A 16,969-nucleotide genomic window follows, 5' to 3' on the forward strand; every position below is an offset into this window, starting at 1 on the left:
GCTGGTCATCTGGCCGTCCAACACGTCCCAGCCGGTGCCGAGCAGAGACTCTACCACATTCTGCCCCGCTAGTAGCTCGTGGGACCGGGCCTGTGGCCGTTCGCTGGGCCTGGACTTGGTGCCGTGTTCATATTTGGCCGTGAGGCTTCATGGTTGAGTGAAGCGCGGGCGTTGCTATCTGGTCGAGATGTGGATTTCTTGGCTTCCTCTCTTCCAGACTGCCTTGTTGCCTCCTTGCCCGTGAAATACAATGTCTGATCTGGCTCGTTCTTCGTGGAGGTGCTGTTGACGGGGGCTTTGGCTGTCTGAACCGTATCCAGAGCCGGTGCATGATAAGGCTCTGGCTTCAAAATGCCGCCGTTGACGTGTTGCTCAGTCGTGCGACCCGGGACTGCATGGTGGTTTTGACTCCTTTGATTTGGGACGTTTCCCTGTCGCTGGGCCAGTCTCTCTGCAAGCTTGGTCGGGAAGGTGCACGCGACTTTGATGGCATTCTCGTAGGCCAGGAGCTCGAGGTGCAACTCCAATACCGACGGGTCGATGTGCAGAATGCGTGAGTCGGCATCCTTCTGCTGAAGATGGCTACTGAGCAGAGTGACCAAGTCGGTGCTTTTCAACTTGGCGGTGAATTGAGCAATGAATTTCTCCGTCAGATCTTGGGGCGAGATCGCGTGCGCCATGTTTGATGGAGTCGTTGGCCGAGTTGAAGTATATAGATTTTCGAGGCAGCTATCGTTCAAAGAGGAGGAAATTGATGCCGAAGGAATGAAGTGTCATGTTGCAATATCGACACTGGATTTATAGAGCCGGTGTACGTACCAAGACGAATACTCGGTCCACTTAGACAAGAAGGGCGACCTCAACCCATTCTGCTGAGCCTCATCCATAGCCCATATGGGACCACGTCTTGTTCAGGTCCTTGGACAGGCGTAGGCTAAGGACGTTTACCAACACAGAGTATTCGGCCAGCTCATTCCCTCGATCCTCGTGTTTGGTGACGACGCAATCTCTCCGCGAAGAGGTCGCCATCGAAAGAGGTGTGCGGGCGCCAAAGTGGTGAGGCTGAGAATCGATCCAGACCGTCGCTTAAGGCTGATTTGTACATGCATTCGAAATCTGGCACGCTTCCGGCAAGATATTGGCTCTCTTGAGGTGTTGCAGTGCGCTGTCAGTGCAAATCCCAGGCGGCCCCCCTGCAGGATTGCTGCCTAAGGCGCAGTAGGCGTTCATGCGGGAGCAGTATAGTCACTTTTCATTGCGGGGGCAATAACTGGTCAAGTACCCCGAGCTGCAGTGCCACCTCAGAGGGTTGGTCCTTAGCTTCTACCGCGAACTTCTTCAACGGTGATAGTATACCTCGTAGAGTGTTTGGACGCCAGCACATTGGGTTCACCAGTTCGACGGGCTCAATGCACGACGAGACAGGAGTCCTCCCTTGAGCTTGCCATCCTAGAGAAACCATTGCACTGCCGGGCCACCCTCATCAAAAGAAAAAGGCAACGTGTAGAAGTATCAGGCTGTTTGCTCTGTTGGTAGTTCTCCTACACATGTCAGAACAGTGAAGCGGTAGTCGACACTAACAGCCTGCCTGGAATCTCGTGCCTCACTTTGAGAACGATTGGAACTTTTGCGATGCCAGTCCGTCTCCGTGTCGCTCTTCTCCTTACCAAGGTCGTGTTGTTTGTGGGTAATGGCGCAGATGGCGCAGATGGTGCAAATGTCCCAAGTAGTTCAGCCTCACGGCCCTCTCCCTCAGCCCCTGCAGATCTCGTTTGAACGTTTTCGTGCCACCCTCGACGTTGAAGAGCACGAGCAGTTTCGACACACACAGTTCCAAGACGTCGTTTCCGAGGTCCAACGGCTGGAACGGAAGCAGGCGGCTTCCAGTCGCACCCGCAAGATCCAGTCCCGGATTGAACCCTTCCTGGTCTTTCTCGAGCGGTATGGGCGAGCCCTGGACACGGCGACGCAGGCGCGACCTGTACCATTCTCTCTCGTGTGGGGGCTGGTGAGAGCAGTGCTGGTGGTTCGTCCATCCTCTGCAATGGAACACCGCTGGATAGTGTTGACGCAGTCTTAGGTTTCTTCATCCCATTCCCAGTATTTGGAGAGGTTGATCCATGCAATCGAAGACATCAGCGATAAAGTCTCACTCTATGCCGAGTACGAGAAGCTTCTCAGGGGCGATGTTCGTTTCCAGGCCGCACTGGCAGAGGTATACTATGATACCCTGGTGTTTCTGCACAAAGCGAAGACGGTATTTTCCAAGCGCGGTCAGTTGGCTCTGTTTTCTCGAAAACCCGGTCTCGACGCTTACAGGTGGTAGGCTTCAGCTTGCTTTGGAGAAACGTCTGGCGAACGTTCGACCTTGATTTCCGTGACACTCTCAGAGCTCTTTCTCGACACTCGGTGATTTTAGAAAATGAGATCGCGCTATCGAACGACACCAAAGTTGTTGACCTCTGGAAAGGGTATCCGGAGGCGCGGCAGAACATTTCGAGGTGGCTGTCTCCAGCCGATGCACAAGATGACTTCCTCAGAGAGTCGAATCGGCGCATCTCGTCGTGCGGCCGATGGCTCCTTGATCACCACCTCTTCCGAGAGTGGTACCAATCCATCGACAACCGCATCTTGTGGATTGTCGGACCACCAGGCTCGGGCAAGACGGTCCTCAGTACTTCCATAATCGAGCACATCCAAACCTCTCGAAATGCTCATGAGCTCAAATCTGTGGCCTTCTTTTACTGCTCCCAAAACTCTCGGCAGAACCGGACCACCATTTCCATCCTGGCCACTTTGATCGCACAAATAATAGCCCAGTTTGAAGACCTGCCAGAGGTGGTGCTCGAATTCTACAACAGGTCGACGAAATGCGCGAGGCCTCGACTTTCAATGGCCGACCAACCTCTCCTCCTCATCACGTCTCTCTGTGGCCTCCTGGATGAAGTCTATATCTTGATAGATGGGTTAGACGAGGCCGAGAGTCCGGACGAGGTACTGCGGAACATCCTCACCCTCACCGGGTCTACCGTGACTATTCGTACCTTGATATTGAGCAGAGACTTACCTCGATTAACCAAGCAACTTGGTTCTCATCCACACTCTTTCTTGAGAATAAAGCCGAGAGACACAAGAGCTGACATTGACATGTTCGTCACAAGTCAATTGTCCAAGCTCGACTTTGTTGATACAGAATTGCATGACAAAATGTTTGCTAAACTCTCCCAAGGAGCAGATGGCATGTTCCTCTGGGCCAGCCTTCTCTTACAGTCGTTGACGTCGGCGACGAGCACCTACGATGCGATGGATATAATCTCCAACCACCCGGTGGGCTTGAATTTGACCTACAACGCCATCTTGGAACGATTCAAAACAAGGTCGCGCCAAAGTCAAAGGCTCACCAAGAGATTCTTGACCTGGATGTGTTGCGCCGCCCGCCCAGTCGGTTGGAATGAGTTAACAGCAGCCTTGGCTGTTGGCAGGATCGAAGAGATACCATTTAAAGAGGCGATGCTGGAAATTTGCAGTCCTCTGGTCGAATATCTCCCAGACCAGGATATCTTCAGATTTGTCCACATTTCCGTTCGGGAATTTCTGTTGGATGTGACCGGAAATCATTCTGTGCAAGCAAGTGACGATGGATCGAGGTTGCCCTTTCAAGAGGCAGATGGCCACTCTCATATTGCAAAGATATGTCTCAGGTACCTCCTCCAGGCTGCCGAGATGGAGACCAACCTCGCAATCGACGCTTTATTCCCGTTATCTGAATACGCCATGTCCTTCTGGGCGTACCACCTAGTACGATCCAGATATGAACCCGAGCTCGATGAGATGATGCACAGCTACTTGGCATGCCGTCGGCGACGCTTAAGCTGGATCGAGCGGCAACTATTTGGTGAAACGTCAGTCTTCCCTTTGCAACACCTGGTCAAACTCCAAAAACAGCTCTGCAAATGGGCATCCGCGGGGCAGCGGGAGCGCGATGATCGCCTAGATTGGATTCGAGATGTTGAGCAGATCTTGTTGGATGTAGAGAACGTCGAAGAACAGCACGATTGCGGCTCAGAGATAGACAGCACCGGCAGGGCCAAGGTAACGTACTTTGAAAAGCTGATGGTCATCAGAGACCTCTCCCGAGAATATACCATGAGCAACAGGCTCGATCAAGGTGAGAGATGGATGACCGAGGCTCTGCGGAGGAAAGAGGAATCTCCCCAGCAGGACGAGCTGTCGACGGTTTGGTTGTTGAACAGCTTGGGAATTATATACGACCAACAGCAGAAAGTCGAGCTTGCTGCTTCTACGCAAGAGAAGGCACTCGTGATCCAGGAGAAGCATCTGGGAACTAGCCATCCGGAAACAATCTGGACGGTCAACGAGCTTGGCCGTATGTATAGACACTTGAAGCGCACTCAAGACTCCATCTCGATGCATTTGCGAGCACTTGCCGTCTTGGAGACGTCTGGAGACGATTTGCAAGTGGCTTGGACCTTGAACACACTGGCACGAGCATATCGACAACTGGGGGACCCCGTGACTGCAATATCACGCCACAGAGAGGCCATTGCTATTCAGGAGAAGCTCCTCGGTGCCGACCATCCTCACGTCCTCTGGGCCACGGCTGACATAGGCCGATGCTACCGCGACCAAGGAAAATTTGTCGAAAGTGCACAGCACCACCGTATTTGCCTTGAGGGACGGAAAATAGTCCTGGGCATGGACCATCACGATACCCTTTGGGCGATCAATGACCTGGCCTTTGTCGTGGAGGAGTTTGACAAAGTTGAAGCCAGGAAACTGCACCAGCAGGCATTAGCTGGCCAGACTCTTCTTCTCGGCGTCTCCCACCGTGACACCGTCTGGACTAGAGTGCAGATCGAGAAGCTTGAGGCTCAGATGGGTCGGATGGAAGAAGCAGGATAATGCACTGCAACCGGCGGGTTTTGGATTCTCTTTTTCGTCATCTTTTTTTTTTCGTCGGGCAGATCTTGGATTGTAGTATTTCAGTACATTCAGAGTATCCATTCAACAGACCAAAGGAGTACATGTCGGGTCTCAAGGACTAAAATGGCCCTAGGAGGAAAGGACACTTCCGATATGGATGCAAAATTCTCGAAGAGATCTCGGACTCGATATCGAGGCTAAACCCTGATTAGCTAGGCTACACAAGCTAAAGCACCGGCCAATAACAAGATCCACAGAATCACGTAAACAAGTCGGCCCGCCCACCAAGGAAACTCTGCCGATGGGTCTGAGACCGAGGACAAAATAGGTACCAACTCGTGCCCAGGCACCTGGGAACTTGTGCAGGTAAGGTGAGGAGCTAGGCCCCCCGCTACTTAGTGACCTTTTCCCCCCCTGAAGCTCAGCTAGCACAGCCCTGTCACTAAGCTGCAGGCTAAACCCCTCCTTGTCACCAGGGCTGGTGAATGGTATGTCCCTCAGACCGTTGCCATCATCACAAGTTTTGTGAATTTCAGTAACTTGGTTCCCCCTTTAAAAGGGTTGTTCAACGTCCATCTGAAACTCCCTCTTCTCATCTCTACCTTGCTCTTCTCTTCCTCCTGAATCTTGACCAGCAACAGCATCTCAATCATGGGTGTAAGTACCATCTTTCAGCTCATCTTTCCCCCCTTGATCTGCCCCGCACCAATACCCAATCCTCCCCGTACCAGTTCATGCCCAAATCACCACCCTGTTCGCGCCTCTTCGCCTCAGAACATGACTTGGTTTTGCAATCAATCAAGCTCACTCCTCCTAACTGATGACGTGTATAGCTGGCTTCGAAACTCGCCGCAGCACAGGCTGCATATCCCGGCGGTCCTCCTGTACCCGGCGGTGCCCCTCCCCCTGGAGGTGCTCCTGGTGGTGGCTACGTGAGCTCAAGACTGACCTTTGTAACAACTGACAAAGACTGACGTCGGCGGTTTTGTTGTCTAGCCTGGTCAGCAGCAATATCAAGCATATCCAGGTGGTCCTCCAGCTTCTGGCCCTGGTGCTGGTGCTGGAGCTGGTGCTGGGGCTCCCAGACCAGGTCAACCGGTAAGCGCGTTTCTAGTCGTTTGCAATTAAATTTTATTTCACCCAATTCCACCCAAATCACCTTTTGGTTGCGTCATCCCGTCCTGCGCTGCGCCGGCCATACCGCACACCATTTTATCCTTCTTCAACCTCCTGTCTCCATCTCGACACTTTTTCCATCCGCCGACCTCAGAAGTATTCCTTTTGCAAAACATGAGCAAGTTCTCTCGCATCGCGCAGCAAACTCAGCCAGGAGCTGCATATCCTGGTGCACCAACCCCGCAGCCACCATACCCCTCTCAACCGCCGTATCAGCAGCAACAGCCACAACCGCCTCCGTCACCTTATAATCAGCCTGCGGTTCCTCCTCGACCTAGTGCATCCCCTCAACCTTACCAGCCTCCGCAGTGGCAAGCGCCTCAACAGCAATCGCAACAGCCGCCGTATGGTCAACAACTAGGTGTCCCCCAGCAGCCAGGGGGGTATCAATCACCGCAGCCAGCATATCAGTCCTATCAGTCGCAGTATCAACAACCACAGAATCAATACGGACAACAGCAGTACCAACAGCAACAACAGCCAACTGGTGGATATGGATATGTTCGTTCCTACACATTGCGCTCTTACCTCTTGCCCATACCTGCGTAGTCTTTCTTGATCTCTCATACTAACATTCCTTTTTGTTATTAGGGACAACAACCTCCATACCCTGGCGGGCCCTCTCCTGGTGGTCCTCCTCAACAATATGGCGGCGGCCCTCCCCCTCAGCAGTACGGCGGTGCTCCCCCTGGTGGCGCCCCCGGCGGCCCGCCTGTAGCTCCGGTCGGTAATGTGGGCGCCTACAAGCAACTTCTCCAAGCCACCATTCAAGAGAAAGGACTTCAGAATTTCTACCCACCAGGCCATCCCATGCTCGACCAGATCGCTAACCGCGCCGCTCAACAAGTCGCTCAGTTGGCCGCAGCATGGAGGATCTCTCCTGAAATAGCCTCGGACATCGTCAAGTTGGCCCTGTACGACGTCATCTTGTACATTGATGATAGCGGATCCATGCAATTCGAAGAGAATGGAGAGCGCATTGATGACCTCAAGTTGATTTTGTCACGCGTCGCATTTGCCACCTCCCTCTTCGACGACGATGGCATTCAAGTCCGCTTCATGAATTCTCCTGACCAGGGCAACAACATTCGCAATGAGCAGCAAGTCAATGAGATGATTGCGCGTACCCGCTTTTCTGGCCTCACACCCATGGGTCGCGAATTGCAAAACAAGATCCTCGGGCCTCTTGTTCTGGAGAGTGCCCGGCGTGGTACCTTGCGCAAGCCCGTGTTGGTCATCACCATCACCGATGGTCAACCTACGGGCGAAAGCTCGTCTGATGTGGCTAAGATCATTGCGGCGGCATCGAGCGAGTTGGCGCGCAATCCGCGGTACGGCAAGGGAGCGTTGGCATTCCAGTTTGCACAAGTCGGCAATGACCTGAAAGCAAGAGAGTTTCTGGGAAAACTTGATGAAGAGCCTACTATTGGTGATATCATTGATTGCACATCCAGTATGTATTTGCCTCGAGAACAGCTCCAAACTTGACTCCGGAACAGAAGGACGTTTCTGGCTGACGTGACGATTTACAGACTACGAAGTCGAAGCTGACGAGATGTCTCGTGCTAATCCACCCGTCCAGCTGTCCCCCGAACTCTGGCTTATCAAACTCCTCCTCGGTAGTATCGACTCGAGCTACGACACCAAAGACGAGAAATCTGGTGCGAGACCTCCTCAAGGTGGCCCTGGCGGCTATGGAGGTCCTCCAGGCGGTGGTTATGGTGCTCCACCTCCGGGACAATATGGTGGTGCTCCAGGCGGCGGGTATGGACAAGCTCAAGGCGGTTACGGTGGTCCTCCTGGTCAAGGTGGCTATCCCCCACAGCAGGGCGGCTACGGCCAACCTCAAGGTGGCTATGGAGGACAGCAACCGGGCGGTTATGGACGACCTCCGCAAGGTGGACCACAGGGAGGCTATCCCCCACAACAGGGTGGCTACGGTGCGCCACCACCACCAAGATATTAGGCTGGGTCACGAGACGCTCAGAGGATGGATATGCAGACGCTCCCAGACAGACCATGAGATATTGGTTGTCTAGCGCGTTTGTGGTTGGTGCCATCCATGAGTCCGGTTTACGAGCACCATGCGCAGGAATGTAACTCACAGACAGTCCTTGGTTCAAAAAAACGATCAGACCTGACGAACGAAGAAGTGTGGTTGGCTGTTGACAGAGCAGCAGAGATAAATAGCGTCGATAGCTGAATACCTAGCCAGTAGGCAGTAGGTAAGTAACTTACCTAGCTGTGTAGGTAACTAGGTAGCCAGCTAAGCAAAGCAAAGCAAAGCTGAGCAAAGCACATCCACTCAAATTTGATATTTCATTACAGCCACTGCCGGCGAAGACGTGCAAGGCTACGTACGCCCGCCGTTGAAATATTATTACATACATTGATCTACCATCCTGATCGAGACCCATGTACATGTACATGTGTATATATATACATGCGACGATGCTGCGTGTGGGTGCGGGGATGAAGGGGAGTGGCGTAGATCATGATCACGACATGATACCTATGTGGCAGCCTCGCATGGACGAAACTGGAGTATCTCTCTCTCATATGTATGTCCAGGTATAGTGTAGGTATAGTGTACATCTTTCCCCATTACTACCTAATATTCATCGATCCAGCTTGTTCATTTATCCGTCCCTAGAAACTTTAGTATTTCCTTTTTGTCTTTGTTGGTTTGTTCTCGGTCGATTGGGGACCTTTCCACACTGCTCTGCTCTGCTCTGTTCAGTTTTCCCTGTTCCCCTTCCCTTAGGAAGATGGGAAATATCAAGGACACGTGCAGCAGGATAGCATTTCCAGCTTCAACTCCCCCAAAAAGAGTCGGGGGCGGAGTTTCCTCCTCCTCTGCAAACATCCTTACTTGGGTTCCCCGGTTTAAACGAGCGAGCAGCGGTGAAGGCAAGATGCAGGAACAGGAGGAGGGTGGGTAGGTGGCTGGGGCATCACGTCGTGTAACCGGATCCACGCAAAATGCGGTCGGTCAGTCAGTCATGGGTTGCGATGGCATTACTGTGGCAGTATTTCCCCTTGCAGATAAACCGGCATCGGGTATTGTCGTCTTTGTGTCACCACCTGCGCTGTCCGCTGTCCGTTGTCCATTGCAGGCAGAAATGGGGATCCCATTTTCATCACTCGGGGATCATGTACCTGGGTCGGGCTTTTTTACGACCCAATGTTTTTTGGGGCGAGATGCTATGAGTCTTTTCCGTCGCACATGCCTTGATATCTCGGCCTTCACCGGGTATCCTCGATGCGGTTTCGGGGTGGTTCGTAAAAGTTGTGTCTGCAGCTGCGTCTGGGCCGTGTAAACGAGAGTTTGACAAGTTCCCCAAATTGCTTTGTCTCTAGTGAGAACAGGAGTCAGATAGACCTTGAGCATCTTAGCGAAAATCATTGTCTGGACCGTCGACAAGCTCTTCCTCATGGCTCAACGACGAACCCCTTGCGTCGCAGGTAAGGAGCAGCATCCGGAACTTCCCAATATCAGACGGAAGTCAATTCCCTAGTACCTACCTCTCTGAGATTGAAATGGCCTGGAGATTGTTCTGGAACAATTTAGATCTAGGCTGTGGTCAAACCATGTTCTCCTGAAACCATAACATTCAAGAAGTGGACATGCTGCACTTGGCCTCCCCCTTACTGCATGTCACTCAAGGCCCCAAGGGGAATGACTCAGAAGGCTGTTTTTGCGTAGTACAGGGTGTGACGGTGGCACCGATAAACAAGGACACGAGACGCGGTTCATGCGCCAGGCGATGTTGACATGTCGTTAGCCGGTTCGTATAGATTCTTGTATGCTACCCCGGGTTCAGTCTGCCATGTACATTCCAAGCTCTTGATCACCATCAACGGACCATAACTTGGTCCACCATACCTTTGTGCACCTCGCTTCGAGCGGCTAAAGGACGGCAGCTGAGATAGCTGAATGTTTTGAGGTGCCGAGACAGGGACCGAGCAAAGGATGCATGAACGATACAGACAATCTCGATGCGGAAAGCAATAACACGCCGGTCTTAAACGAGGCAGGAGGGCGTGAGGGGCAAGCAGCAAGTTCTAAGTGGAGCGAGGAAGTAGGGCTGACACCAGAGCGGAGAAGGGTACCCGCAATAGCGGCAGCAACCACGGAAGTTGGCGTACGGGATAAGATCTGAGTCCGAAAGGCAAGGTGCTGTGTGACTGCGGGCCTAGCTCTTCAGGAAACCAAGACAGGTATCATTAGGAGAAGATCTTCGGAGAAGGCAAAGATTGTGTGATGCGCAGGACTGAAGCCAACAAAAGATGAGCCGGGGGGTGAAAACATCGTCACTGCGGTTGACGCCTTTCCGGGGAAAAAGCGGCACAAGGTCTGCGGCATGAGGTATGGTGCGGCTGGACCCTAGGAAGGTTTGAGGGCTGCCTCACTAGTTGGGCTGCTGGAGGGGCTGGAGGTTTGCAGGATGATCATGGGAGATACTGAGTTTGTGGATTCGCATTGTCCTCAGACGGAACAGTGCTGAGTGAAGGAATTCAACCAGAAACAGACCCGGTCGAGAATGAGGCAAAGTGTTTTGATCCCGGACGTAATCAGTCATAATACCGGGGGAGGGAGAATGAATTGGCGGCATGGCGATAAAGAGACCAAAAGTGAGGACCAGAGTGAGGGAGAAGTGAGGGCTGAGTGAGGTGAGCGAAAAGGGAAGAGAGTCTTTACCAAATGGACTGTTCCGGAGACGCTACCTGCAGATGACTAACCTTGAGCTGCTTTAATCCACTCGACTCACCGCCGGCTGTGGGCGTGGAATCTGCCTAGCCATCACCGAGTAACCACAAATGAACCCCCGGCCTGCACGTCACAGAGGCACAAGGCCACCAGGGCTGCCCGGGGTGAACTTTACGGGCACCGGCTGAACCAGTCACGACGCTTAGCGAGACCAGGAAGGGGCTGCTCCTAGTCAAGGATCGTCCTTGATCTCTGGGTGGCTTGCTGGAGGCTTGCTAGGCTTGCCTTCGCTTTTCGAGGCCCCTAGCCACCCAACTTGACCGCTAAGTGGTTGGGCATTTGTGCCCTTTGGCCCTTGGGGTCCTTTTGTCCTTTTGCTCCTCCTGGTAAAATCCCCACTAATTTCTCTACTCGGGACAAGTGACCAACACCACCATCCACCATGGCACCATCTGCTGTCACCACCGTCACTCTTGTCTCGCTCACCGTCAAAAGCTGGTGCCCGCATTCTCGCATTCACGCCCATCCCTGTCTCTCCACGTGGTGGCATCCGCAAACAATGATTCCCATTCGACTCAGCACAATGTGACCTGGATGCCACCATCCCTTGTTTGGGGGTTCAGATGCGTGGCTGCATTTTGATCCTGACTGTCCATCCAGGGTTCCAACGGTGAGTGAGTCCAGAGTCACCTGCTTACCTTCACCTGAATCTGATGTTCCAAATGAACCAGGGGCTAAGGTAGTCATCATATTAAACCTCCGAAAGTGAGATTCGCATATTATATCTTGCCCTTCCCATCCCGCCTCGTCGTTTTCCTCCCTGCCATGCAACAGAAGATCGACAGCTATCCACCCAGTCTCGTGTCCCAAGCTCCTACATCTCAGACATCAAATCTGCTCGAATTCCATGACCCCTCGACTGACACCTTCAAGACAATTATCTATATCAGCAACTCTGTCGGACACTCCCATCAACAATCTTCCAACACACAACACAATGCCTTCAAGCTGCAAATCAAAGACGGCGATCCTGAGGGGTCTCCGGCCCATGGTGTCTACCCAACAACAACTGGCAGCCACCCAGACAGTCCTCTCGTCGGCATGTGTAGAAGAATGCATCTACTGTGATATTTGGAAACTGGCAACACTGATCGCCTCTCATTCTCCCCTGTCGGCTCGCTACAATCTCACTACCGGCACACCTACAAATTCACCCATCTCTTCGGCACCATCCAGCCCTGTGGCTTCGTCACCTATTGCCCAATCCGCCAGCCCATACGGATCCATCATCTCAGCCTCGAAGCGAATCGAAGCCCAGTTTCAGACCCAACGATCCAAGCTCAATTCCATTCTCAGTATCTGCAGAGTCACTGGGGTGGATGCCACCGAAGGCCTGAGGTTGGCCCATGACCGATGTGCTACCGCGGTGGAGGACTTGCTCGACCAGGAAGAGGACTTGGAGGAGGAACTCCTGCGGGATCTCCAGGAACAGCAATACGACTACTCGTACAGCTACGATGCACAATACGCCTATGCGAGTGGCCCGGTAGCATATGGCTATACCTATGAGAGAAGACCCAGTATGGTACACGTGACGCACTAAACAGTGCCATGTCTTCTTGTACCATTATTTATTACGACAAGCAATTCTTGGGGGATGTGGGCACACGGCGTGGATAGCGACAAAAGCGAAATGAGCGATTTATTCAAGCACACAAGGGAGCCGGTTTTCCTATGTTTTGAAGGGGGAGAGATATTCTTAGCATCTCCAGAAACCAGACTGGAGACTGGAGAGACCTGGTGTACCGGTAGCAGCAGCCTGCTTCGGATGGCCCTGGTCCACACGATGATGAATTGGATAATGATACCCATGTATAACAGCTAGTACACGATCAATCAGACGAGATTTTGCTCAACGCTGTTCTCTGTTCAAACTCGCATAGTCTCAGTTATTTCCGTCTTTGGAGGCTATGGTCTCATGTAACGTATAACGTGTAACCGCAACACTCGAGAGACCAGCAGCCAGCAGCGCAAGTTTTTAGACTTTCTTTCATCGTCAGCTGCCTGGCCGGCAATACAGGATCCAGTAATCCGGAAGCCAAGCTCGCAAAGAAGTTTGTTACTCGGTATGTTACATGTCCCCCAGGTAGCCAGGTACACGCTCTTCGCAAGATGGCGGCAACCTTGTGGAGCGTAGACTTGCCTCATCAGGGCCAAGTTTCGAGGTGGATCCACGAATGATGAGTCGACGATGATGATGATGGATTGGGGGGGCTAAGCGAGATCGTTCGTGTTTGGCTCTTGCCAGGTGAGAGATTCTGCCTCCTGCCCTCTACCGCTTCTTGCCTAGTGTCTCCCTGTCTCTCCCTCTTACACACAAACCCATTTCATTTCTCCCTTTGTTTTTCTCTCCCCAGAAACCTTATGCTGCAGAACTTCTTCTTCCTTACTTTATTTTTCTCCCTATACCTGCAGCTGTAGCTTGCAGCAATCGACACGTTTGCTAGCCAACTAGCTAGACCCACGGAGAAAAAGTTCTCAAAGTTTCAGCCACTGGTTGTCGATCCAACCGAAGTTCGCAAATCGAGTTCACGGTCCGTCGTCGGGCCAATTCGAGAGTTTTGGCCCCACCATCGCAAGCCCTACGAGGATCAAGCACGAAGAACGAAGGACAAAGGAAGTTTCTGGGGGCTGGGCTGTACGGGAAATTTGACCTCCCATTGGCTCATGCGGTGAGATCTTTAACTTCTCCCCTGCCCTGTTCCCCCGCTGCATGTCCTGACTTTCTCCCCCTTTTTTCGCTCTTTTTGGTGAGATTAGTTCATCATGCTTTTTAACCTTGTAGGACTCCGGAATTCCGCTAAAGGGGAGAAGAAAGGGTTTTGTCTCCTTCTGGAAGCTGCCTATCACCCTCAATTACCATACGAGACAATTTTTCATCTCCAGGTGACGCAATCGATCATCGTTCAATACTAACACGGGCGCGGGCTTGGATTCTTCATCAAAAACCCTACTTGCCCGACCCAAGTACATCGTTACTCTATTCTGCATGCATGGACAGATCTAGGCCTTGGATGATGATGATGAGACAGACCCCCATCACAGATCACAAGAGAACCTTGAGCCATAATACTCTGTACATCTGAGAGAGTCTTTTTCTTTGTTTCTCCTGACGGGAAGTTTGATGTTGATCTTCACATGTTCATATTGGGAAAGAAGGTCTTTTCCGGCATCGGTAGGGCAGGGCAGGGCAGGGGCTCAATGGGCAGAGGTTGGTAGAACTATTGACCCTCTTGGCGAGAGGCTTTTACCAAGTACTCGGTACTCGTAGGCAAGTTAGCTCCTACTGGTACATCCTCTAGGTACCATGTTACGGGCGTAACTACAGGTAGATCCTACGATCAGCAAGTAAGTCCGTCTCCTCGTTCGCAGCATCAGCAGAAGCAGTGCACCGGTGCAGCTACAGGTGTATGAGTAAAAACGGCAAGTTATTGGCTGTTGCTCGGCACCTTCGGCAACGGATTGTTATTCCTTGTGTACGGAGTTACTTGTTTGAGTACCCGAGGACAAACCAGTACTTACTCATGGGTTGCAGGACATTGAGAAATGGACTAGCACTAGTGAACGGGTATCCATTTTGTCCCAATAAAGCATGCAAGGCGTGCGGGATGCGTCGGCAATCTACCTACGGAGTACGAGGTACGTGTGTGGCTTTTCCATCATCATGTACACCTACGAGATGCAAGTACCGAGTCTATACTCCGTAAGTCGGTGCACTACAAAGGGACACTCACAGTATGTACGAGGTATGTAAGTACCTTTTGCCCTTCAAAGTGCTCAGTGTGCCGGTCGGTACAAGCATGGGCGAACTGTTCACGGCGAGTGCTCGGTATTACCGTCTCCGGGCCCAGGTACCAGGTACCAGGTACTAGGTATTTGGTAGCTGGAAGTGACATGATCACGGCCACGATGATGAGACGTCCTTTAGTGGATATCACTCGTTCACGGTTACCGAGATGCGAATATCAAATACACAGGCATGGGATTGGATTGGAGAATGGACCCCTTGTCTAGTCATCACTACCAACCCATCCATCCTATCATCCCTCTCTTCATCGTGCCAGGTCCCCAGCCCATCTTGTCCACCAATCACCCTCCCATAAACCCGATGCATAATAATCACCCGGGACAAAACCGAATGTGGTTAAAACTACTTTCTTCCAAAAGGCCCTCCCCTTTAGGCCACCCTGTGTGTTATGTGAGTGTGCCCCACGAAAGAACAAAAATCGACCCTTTTTCCCGCTTTGTCTGCGGCCTGTGGTGTGGTGTGTTTGCTGCGGTCACGGAGAGCGGTCCGCACCTCGCCCCTCGGAGATCTGGTTGTCCCGTTGGTGGTGGTTGTCCAGACATCTCTTCTGAAGGACCGGTGTGGTGTGGCGTGGGGCGTGTGGCGTGTGGCGGCGAGGCAAATCGATTCCTTACAAAGTAATGTATGTAAGTACGAGTTAGGCAATATGTTCTCGGTACATGGTCAATCCAAACTTGGGAATTCCCAAACCCCGAATCCGAGAGGTTTGTCCGCGACTAACTACCTTGCTGCCTTGGGCATTCCCTTGTTGTCGGTCAATGTTCATCGGTGTTTTCGGAATTTTTTATTCTCGCCGCCTTTGACGCCTTCGTTCAATCTCGGATTCAAACGGTTCTACTCATACCAGTGCGGAGGTATGTAGTAGTAATCCTTTCACTGCCAAAGGTCAGGACGATCAGGACAGTCGGACGTCCGCTCAGGCGTACTGGCGCACCCCTCAGTGGCCCTTTGCTTGGTCTTACATACTCGGTACGTACCTTCATAAACTTTTGAAAAACCCGTTGTCGGCCCCCACAATGTCGAAGGGATCAAGGACCTACTTGTGGGTAGGTGCCCATCTTATGCTTATGTGTCGATACCGTAGCTTGGGGTGCTTGGGGTGCTTGGCTCCTCTCACCCATCACTATCTACCCACCTAGGTTACCTAGGGTACCTACTCGTACCAGTACTGTCTACCGAATACTTACATACTTGTTCCGTATGTAATGTTTGGCGCCTGGACGGATAAAAGTGGAGTTGGAGAGTGAGTTCACTGATTTCTTCGCCTCGGTGTCGTGAGACCTCATAACTACCAGTTCTCCGTCGTGGTCCACACGGTCACACAACCGAGTGTGATATAGCCCGTTGAGGAAGTCTGTGGGGATGATGATCTGCTTGCACAAGTGCACAGTGCACACACCTCGCTCCGAAGGTACTAACTAGGTCGTTCCGGGCGGTGTACCGAGTACGAGTTTCTCGGTGGTTGTTGATGTGGGGGAGGTGGGTGGGTGGATATATATCCCGTCAGCTGAAGTAATACGCATCTTTTTGGCGCTGCTGCTCTGCCAGGTACGCTTGTTAGTGCCTGGAGACTAGTTACTTCGACCGTGGTACAAGTACCGGTACTTGAGGACGGAAAACGGTTTCTCGACAGGAATTATTGCTGAAGCGCACAACGGGCGGGGATTTTTGGTTCTTCGGTCGTGGTAGCAATAAGTAAGTAGCCACCACAACCTTCTCCACTATGTACTTCTCCCACCGCCGTGCCCAGTGCCCTGCCCGTTACGACCTCCATCCGCCCACGAGTTCCTTGTTATGTTAGTGCCTCAGTGCGCAGTTGTGGCGCGGTCTTACGGTCAAGGGCACGATGCGAGAGAACTCCGTCCCCTCCAAAGGATCAAGCTTCTCGTGTAGTGCTTCCCGAGCCGAAGAGCCGCGACTTTCTTCGTCGGTGAGAAACATCCCCAAAGCTGTGGCTTGTCCCTGAATGGGAAGCCAGGAGTCCGAGTCCGAATTCGAACAGGGACGGGGGTTGTCGCCCTCCTTCGGGTTTATTTGTGTACCAGCGTGCCGCTTGATCCTGCGAACCTCTGCACTTGCGACCTGGTGAGAGTCGCTAGGACATTCCTGGCATGATGTTTCAAGCTGCTTTTTGCCCGGGACCTTCTTTCAACTCCCCCTCCAACATTGCTAACAAGGTATCTTGAGTTGGGGAGATCCCCAGTCTTCTGAGACACAGCCAAGTTGAACGATGGATCGGATGTTTCCCCTTTGGTTTCAGCTGACTGTAG

General features: G+C 52.3%; 4 protein-coding genes across 4 annotated transcripts; 3 read left to right on the top strand and 1 right to left on the bottom strand.

Annotated features, from left to right (window-relative positions):
* Positions 1-68: 68 nt before the first annotated feature.
* On the bottom strand, positions 69-680 carry AYO20_03535 (hypothetical protein; the record flags this gene model as incomplete). The annotated part of the gene is made up of 1 exon (XM_022641837.1): positions 69-680. One exon carries the CDS (start codon positions 678-680, stop codon positions 69-71), a length of 612 nt encoding a protein of 203 aa, XP_022502070.1.
* A 1,019-nt stretch (positions 681-1,699) lies between these two features.
* Positions 1,700-4,923, top strand: AYO20_03536 (hypothetical protein; the record flags this gene model as incomplete). Its single annotated transcript, XM_022641838.1, has 3 exons — positions 1,700-2,026; positions 2,081-2,273; positions 2,327-4,923. 3 exons carry the CDS (start codon positions 1,700-1,702, stop codon positions 4,921-4,923), a joined length of 3,117 nt encoding a protein of 1,038 aa, XP_022502071.1.
* Positions 4,924-6,234: 1,311 nt separating this feature from the next.
* Positions 6,235-8,086, top strand: AYO20_03537 (hypothetical protein; the record flags this gene model as incomplete). Its single annotated transcript, XM_022641839.1, has 3 exons — positions 6,235-6,621; positions 6,712-7,573; positions 7,653-8,086. The coding sequence occupies 3 exons, from the start codon at positions 6,235-6,237 to the stop codon at positions 8,084-8,086; spliced, it is 1,683 nt and encodes a 560-aa protein (XP_022502072.1).
* Positions 8,087-11,828: 3,742 nt separating this feature from the next.
* On the top strand, positions 11,829-12,434 carry AYO20_03538 (hypothetical protein; the record flags this gene model as incomplete). The annotated part of the gene is made up of 1 exon (XM_022641840.1): positions 11,829-12,434. The coding sequence occupies one exon, from the start codon at positions 11,829-11,831 to the stop codon at positions 12,432-12,434; it is 606 nt and encodes a 201-aa protein (XP_022502073.1).
* Positions 12,435-16,969: the final 4,535 nt, after the last annotated feature.

This window comes from Fonsecaea nubica (genome assembly GCF_001646965.1).
Source record: "Fonsecaea nubica strain CBS 269.64 chromosome Unknown Scaff17, whole genome shotgun sequence".
In the NCBI taxonomy this organism is placed as follows: Eukaryota; Fungi; Ascomycota; class Eurotiomycetes; order Chaetothyriales; family Herpotrichiellaceae; genus Fonsecaea; species Fonsecaea nubica.